Source organism: Maniola hyperantus, chromosome 19 (genome assembly GCF_902806685.2).
Source record: "Maniola hyperantus chromosome 19, iAphHyp1.2, whole genome shotgun sequence".
NCBI classification, from domain to species: Eukaryota; Metazoa; Arthropoda; class Insecta; order Lepidoptera; family Nymphalidae; genus Maniola; species Maniola hyperantus.
The window spans coordinates 1,693,533-1,701,601 of record NC_048554.1 but is presented as its reverse complement, the minus strand read 5'-3'; the positions used below and the strand labels follow the sequence as shown (position 1 = coordinate 1,701,601).

The window sequence follows — 8,069 nt, the reverse complement described above, 5'->3', positions numbered from 1 at the left end:
TGAATTATTAGATTTTTTAAAATTAATTTTCGAAGTAAGATAACTATATCAAGTGGGGTATCATATGAAAGGTGCATTCTAAATCAGATTTTTATTTATTTTTATGCATCATAGTTTTTGAATTATCGTGCAAAATGTCAAAAAAATACGATTGTAGTACGGAACCCTCGTTGCGCGAGTCTGACTCGCACTTGGCCGGTTTTTATTTATATGGATTCACAAAGCAGCGCTTCGGCCACGCTGCAGCCGCGCGGCTTTTTGCGGCAAATTTAAAGGCGCCCTTATTACGTGCACGTGGCAAATCGTGTATGTAAGTAGTAGGTACTTACTTCGTTAATTTTGCTCAGCTTATCAACCGATAGACGTCCACAGCTGGACATAGGTCTTTTGTAGGGATTTCCACACGCTAAGGTCTTGCTTGCGATGCCTGAATCAAGTGCCGCCGGTCTCAACGACAGAGGAGGCAACGCTCTACGAAACCGCTATTTATCTCTTTCTAAAGGTATATAATATATTCAATATTCTTTCAATATTTTCTGCCGCGTTGTCTCAAACTATACCTTGGCCTACGATTCCATGGTAGTTTTCACTATGTGACATACTAAACAATTAAACAGAAAAGATATCAATCAGCAGGAAACAGCGTATAAGGCCATTAGCATAATATTTTGATAAACAAAAAATAATCTATCTATCGTTTAGCCGATTCGCAAAAGATATTTAATTAAGTAATAAATCATTGTCAGATAAAATGCAGTTATACTTAGATAGTACATAAAATTAGTAGATATGTAAGTATATTATACTTGTTAAAAACAATAAGAATTTCAATAAATACTAAAATCTGCTAGAAATAGAAAATAGGCTTTAAAGTTGTATAGTACCTGGACCCTAAAGTTAAAATAAGACTCAATAACCCAACCCGTGGGTAGGTGGTACCTACTCTTTGATTTTTTTTCCGTCGTCAAAATCGGTTAGAATTTAGACGGGTGGGCCGTGAAAAGCTAGAAAGCTAACAGACAGTCTGATATTATGTTGGATGCGGGCTAACCTGGAAGGGGTATGGCAGTTTTTATTAAACCCATACCCTTTCGGTTTCTACACGGCATCGTACCGGAACGCTAAATCACTTGGCAGCACGGCTTTGCCGGTAGGGTGGTAACTAGCCACGGCCGAAGCCTCCCACCAGACTAGACCAGAAATTTTTAATTATAAAATTCCAAACGGAAGGAACGGCATTCCGAACTAGTGGTAAATTAAACTAGTTGACGATTAAAAAGCGCTTGTAAAAGTTTACTTGAATAAATATATTCTATTCTATTCTAAAACCAGCGCTTACCACTGCGCCAGGAAGGTCGTCAATGCCGACAGACAGACAGAAGCATTTGCGCATTTAAAATAAGATTTATATATACCTAGTAGTTTATTAGCAGACATGAATTTCTGATTTATTCACGTCGAATAACTCCAGGCTTATAATATTATTAAGTAGCTCTCTCCAATGCTTGCTAAAATTCTTTACAATAATAATTAATAAGTATTAAATTAACTGATAATTTAAAAAAAACCAGTCAAGTGCGGGTCGGACTCGCACACAAAGGGTTCCGTACCATCGTACAAGATTTACCTAACACTTTTATGGAGAACACTTCAAGCTATATTTGATTTATTCAATTAATTATGTAACCACAAATTCACGGTTTTCAGAATTTTTCCTTTACTTGTACTATAAGACCTACCTACCTTCCAAATTTCATGATTTTAGGTCAACGGGAACTACCCTATAGGTTTTCTTGACAGACACTACGGATACACGGACAGACGGACAGACAACGTGATCCTACAAGGGTTCCTTTTTTCCTTTTGAGGTATAGTTCTTGCACTTCTTGCATTTGGCGAGGGCGAGTGGCTCATGCTTGTGTGTAAGTCGTATCGGCATAAGTAAGGTACACTAAATGTGTGCGTTTGCGAGCGCTTGCTCGTCTTCCGACGTGCACGCACACTTACGCAATGTCCGTGTATACGATGTAACCACAAGTAAAGTTTACTCGTTTTCGTGAATTGCTAGAACTGTACGGAACCCTAAAAATATACTTAAGTTAATTAAAGCAGATAACATAGTTATCACGTCAACGAAAGCTTAATCTTGAGGCACTAATTAGTGATTAGATACTGATTATCTTTAAGAGTATAAAAGCTGTCGTCGCAGGGAAGGTCTCCATCTTGCATCCTCCCCTGCAACATGAAGTTCCTGTTAGTCGTCGCAGCCCTGGCCCTCGCCGCGGAGGCCTACGAGCCTATTATGTACAACTACCATGAGGAGATCGGAATCCCCATGGCAGCTCGTATCAAGGCTGCGGAAGAGGCCATGGACTTTGACGGCTCCAGGATTGCAGGCGGCAGTCACTCAGCCCTTGGAGCACACCCTCACGTTGTAAGTTAATATTTCATCATCATTCACCTTTACCAACCGATTGGCGTCCACTGTTGGACATAGGTTTCTTGTAGGGACTCCCACTCGCCACGGTGTGGCGTCGCATGAACTCAGCGGCTCCCTTCGACTCGTTTGATGTCGTCCTGTCAACCTAGTGCGGGGTCTTCCATCGCTGCGATTTCCGGTGCGAGGTCCCGATTCCAGCACCTTGGGACTCCAAAGTCTATAGATTTTCCGAAATATGTGCCCTGCCCATTGCCACTTTGGCTTTGCAACCCGTTGAGCTACATCGATTACTCTAGTTCTCCTAAAGATCTTCACATTCCTGATTTGATCACGTAAATTGATTGCAAGCATAGCTCGCAGCCACGCCCACTAAGTGACGGTGCCGGTGAGTGATACAAAGTTATCAATAAATATGTTTAAATAAATAAAATGGCCGCCACAGTCTTTAACAAATAGGCTTGACGGTCGACCTACCTAGCCTAGTACCTGCGCCTGCGCTGATACGCAATTGACCAGTTTTCACGGTTCCGTAGTTCCGTACCCTAAGGGCGTTTGTGCACTCATCTGTATTCGGTTCTTATCCGTGATTCTTCGAAATGGCCATCATACAATTATTATATGATTATATTATTATATAGTATTTTTACGGATTCCGTGATTTTACTGATGGGTGTTGATTGTCGCTATAACAACAAAATATAATTATACTAGATAATGCCCGCGACTTCATCCGCGTGGATTTAGGTTTTTAAAAATCCTGTGAGAACTCTTTAATTTTCCGGGATAAAAAGTAGCCTATGTCCTTCCCCGGGATGCATGATATCTCTGTACCAAATTTTGTCAAAATCGGATGAACTGTTGAGCCGTGAAAAGTTAGCAGACAGACGGACAGACAGACAGAAAGATAGACAGACAGACACACTTTCGCATTTATAATATTAGTATGGATTTCAAAATGGCTGCCATAAAAAAAAGTGTTATTTCTTGTACGACGCAATGGTACGGAACCCGTCGTGCGCAAATTCGAGTCGCACTTGACCGATTTTATTATTTATTCAAGGGTGGTCTGGTGATCACGCTGACTGACAACAGACAGTCGGTGTGCGGATCGTCCCTGCTCAGCAACACCAGGCTGGTGACGGCGGCCCACTGCTGGAGGCATCGCACCACCCAGGCCCGTCAGTTCACCGTCGTGCTCGGCTCCATCCGCCTGTTCTCCGGCGGCCAGCGCATCAACACCAACCAGGTTGAGATGCACGCCCAGTACAACCAGAACAACCTCAACAACGATGTCGCTATGGTCAGAATCAACCACGTCGGCTTTACAAGTAAGTGTTATCTTCTTCTTCGTCTTCTTAATATATAAAAGGAAAAGGTGACTGACTGACTGACTGACTGATCTATCAACGCACAGCTCAAACTACTGGATGGATCGGGCTGAAATTTTGCATTCAGATAGCTATTATGACGTTGGCATGCGCTAAGAAAGCATTTTTGATAATGCAACCCCAAAGGGGGTGAAATAGGGGTTTGAAGTTAGTCTAGTTTAAAATAAATCGTTTGTTTTTGCAGACCATATCAACCGTATTCTCATACCTAGCGGCAGCAACCAGTACGTCGGCGTGTGGGCTGTCGCCGCCGGCTTCGGGGCAACTGGTGACAGTAAGTCTATGCACAGATTGAGACAACCTCCTTGGTTTAGGTTTTTTGTTTCGGATTCTAGGACTCGAGTCACTCGAGATAGGGAGGCAATGTCTTCCTGAGGCCGCCTCCTGTGACTGACTAGTCCGTAAGCTTCCGAGGCTGTGGCGTGAGTCCACGTCCGGGTGACGTTAGAAATCGGGGACCTCGTCTTCGCCGGCGAAGATTGTAAATATGTTGTAGATGTTGGCCCTACAAGGTAGGGCGGATTGTTCATGATATTTTGGTCGTCGGTGTCGTAAAGGACGTGCTTAGGGCGTCTTTTCTGGAGGGGGTCAAGTCGTCGGGGGTGTATGAAGTTGCCTGAACTACTAGAGGGTTAAGGTGTGTGATTGTTGCGCTTGCCTAGAAGACACCAGAGTATAATTCGCTCTCTACTTTAAGCGTAAGTCAAAAGTAGGTTTAATTTAACTAATTTTATAAGTTATTAAAATGTCCCCTTATATAATAAAGCTTGCACGTGTATATAGATCACAACGCGTAGACGCTTATCGAGAGTTTTAATCTTTATAATAACCTAATTGCAATATTAACTTGATTAGGGCACAATTGCTATCGCAACCACATAATTAAAATAGCGACCTAAACACAAAAATTATTTAATAGTCGGCAAGTCTCGAGTCGGAACGAGACTGTAGTAAAAACCGTCAAACACCCGTATTTATACAAATCGATTCAAGATTGCTGCCCCCAATCGGATCAGTCAAAGATTGTCTAATTCATTAATTAAACTACCTTCAATAAGTTAACACTATAATATTAAACTGTTGTATTTTAGACATTGGAATCTCACATAACCAAGTGAAGAGCCACGTGAGCCTGCAAGTCATCACCAACGCAGTGTGCGCGCGCACCTACGGCACCTCGACCGTGGTCGCCTCCACCATCTGCGTGGCCACGCCCGGCGGCCGCAGCACGTGCGGCGGAGACTCCGGCGGCCCTCTCGCCATCGGATCCGGCAACAACCGTGAACTGGTCAGTGTCTACTTCATAATCTTTTCATTCTTAGCCCTAGTTTACATACCTAATTGTCATACCTAATTGTTTTCGACAAAACAAAACTTGTCGAAAACTTGTCCAATGAGAATTTTTTTGACATTGTTTCAGATTTAATATTTTGTCCCCCTCATGTATGATATAATATAACAGATAAGTACAGTACGCGACCAAAAGTGATGAACATCGATCTTTAGAAGGAGACAGCAGATTTGTAGAGCACTGGCTCGGTCGTCGAGACCGACAAAGCGTCATATGGGTATGAGTGACAGAGACAACGCTCTACAAAGATGAAATGTCATTCTAAAGCCTGTTCATCACTTTTGGCTTAGTGGAGAGGCAAAAAATAATTTACAACAATTTTACAAGTTTTGTTTTTCTGTTAGATTTTAAGTATATTGTTTTTTACGAGATGGAATCGGGGTGGGGACGCCCCGCACACCCACGCAGCCCCCGCGCTAGCCCGCTGCAGATAGCACGGGTGACGTGCGGGTGTGCGCCGTGCGGGGCGTCCCCCGCCTCACACCCGACCTGTCACGCCCTATACATACTCACCTATTAAAAAAAAAAAACAACGACGACAAGCAATTAATTTATCATTTAGATTTTATGTTATAGGCATTATCCCTGCCACTCAATCATTGATAATCTTGATAAGACTCAATAAATTAATAATAATCATGTGGCATATCATATTACGAATATTCTGAATACCTATCTAACTTTTGATCAATTTGTCATTTTTGTAAATCATTTATCATCATAAATATTTATTAGTGCTTTCAGTCGCTGACTGAAATTTTGTCGTTTTGCATTGGTAGTTTTTGCCTACTTAATATTTATTATTGTTATTATTATTTTTTATTTAAAAACAAAGATACTCTAAATGTATCTTTAATTTAATTTATATTAAATTACTAACAATTACGGTGTGGTAGGTGGTGAAGCTGTGGTAGCCTAGTGGTTAGGACGTCCGCCTTCCAATCGGAGGTCGGGGGTTCGATCCCGGGCACGCACCTCTAACTTTTCGGAGTTATATGCGTTTTTAAGTAATTAAAATATAACTTGCTTTAACGGTGAAGGAAAACATCGTGAAGAAACCTGCATGCCTGAGAGTTCTCCATAATGTCCGCAAAGGTGTGTGAAGTCTGCCAATCCGCACTTGGCCAGCGTGGTAGACTATGGCCAAAATCCTTCTCACTCTGAGAGGAGACCCGTGCTCTGTAGTGAGCCGGCGATGGGTTGATCATGATGATGATGATGATGATGAACAATTACGGTGTATCACAAAAACCTGATCAGGTTTGTCCGTACACCGGCATTCATAGGTAAACTACATTTAATCACCCCTTAACACTAAAATTTTCTCTAACTAATACTTTCTTAAAAATATATTCTTAATAGGTATATATAATAGGTTATATAGCGTTCACAAGAGCACACTACCACTATCACTTGTAATAGACACCGGTATAACATGTCCGACCTTAGCGCACCAAATTGTAATAACTAATAACATTTATTCAAGTTTTTAGAAATGGAGAAGGCAACCCACTGTAATACAGTGTTTACTAGTGCAGGGGTTGCCCATTCATACGTCTATTAGACCTAGGTCTACTTAATTATTACTTGTTTTTTATCTGTATTATAAGTTTTTTTTTGTGTTCCTTATATGTAATTTAATATGTTATAATATCCAATAAATTTAATTTAATTTAACATTCGCCATCAAACGGGATCCTGCAGAAAACGGGATCCTGCAAAAAACTGGACGCAGTGTGAAAGGGGCGTAACTGTACCAACTCACTTGTATGTTTTCATTTGACAGATTGGTATCACATCTTTCGGTCACACCAGCGGCTGCACCCGCGGCCACCCCGCCGGCTTCATGAGAGTGACCTCCATAGCCTCCTGGATCCGTCAACGCATGTAAGCCGTGCTACTAAACTCAGTACGCTGATTCTACTATGCTTCTTGACTGAACAAATGTACTAACGGTATATATAATATACAGTTATAATTTTAAAAAATCTACGTCTATTATTTATATCTCCTCATCTCCTCACTAGCTGATGCCCGCGACTTCGTCCGCGTGGATTTACGTTTTTTAAAATCCCGCGGGAACTCTTTTATTTTCCGGGATAAAAAGTAGCCCATGTGTTAATCCAGGGTATAATCTATCTACGTTCCAAATTTTAGCCAAATCCGGCCAGTACTTTTTGCGTGAAGGAGTAACAAACATACACACACACACACATACAAACTTTCGCCTTTATAATATTAGTCGGGATTAGCAGTTGTACAAGGCCTGAGTGGTAATAGCCTAGTGGTTAAGATTTGGAGATTCTAGGAGTCAAACCCGGATCTCTAACTTTTCGAAGTTATGTCCGTTTTAAGCAATCAAAATATATCACTTGCTTTAACGGAAAACAAAGTGAAGAAAAACGTTAGAAAACTGTTGAGAGGTCTGCCTAATGTTCTGGAAGGTGCGTAATCCGCACTTGGCCAGCGTAGTGGACTACAGCCTAAACCCCTTTCATTATGAGGAGACCCGTATCTACTTAATATAGTGGGCCGGCGCGAGTTGATGATGATGCATGATGCAAAAGAGAGTCAGTGTAGGTACTCTACTTATCATTATAAACAGCTTACCACTCTGAAACAACCGTGAAAAAAGTACACTGTTCGAAATAAAAAACGGTCAAGTACGATTCGGACTTGCACACGAAAGGTTCCGTACATAACAAGAATATGACTTTTGAAAGGAAATTAACCATAAAAAAATATATTGCGTCATCTAACGGAAAGATACAAAACTAGTAAAGACATCTAGCGGTGATAAGTTGAAACTTTTGTGACACGAACCTTTCTTGTCTTCGATTAGCAACAGTTACTTGTCAATTGATGACGCTTTAAATATTTTATTTTTCCT

General features: G+C 41.3%; 1 protein-coding gene across 1 annotated transcript; it reads left to right on the top strand.

Moving 5' to 3' along the window:
• The first annotated feature begins 446 nt into the window (after positions 1 to 446).
• On the top strand, positions 447 to 7,070 carry LOC117991263 (collagenase-like). The gene is made up of 6 exons (XM_034978838.2): positions 447 to 502; positions 2,210 to 2,434; positions 3,501 to 3,768; positions 4,013 to 4,102; positions 4,920 to 5,116; positions 6,966 to 7,070. The coding sequence occupies exons 2-6, from the start codon at positions 2,243 to 2,245 to the stop codon at positions 7,068 to 7,070; spliced, it is 852 nt and encodes a 283-aa protein (XP_034834729.1). The 5' UTR covers positions 447 to 502; positions 2,210 to 2,242.
• Positions 7,071 to 8,069: the final 999 nt, after the last annotated feature.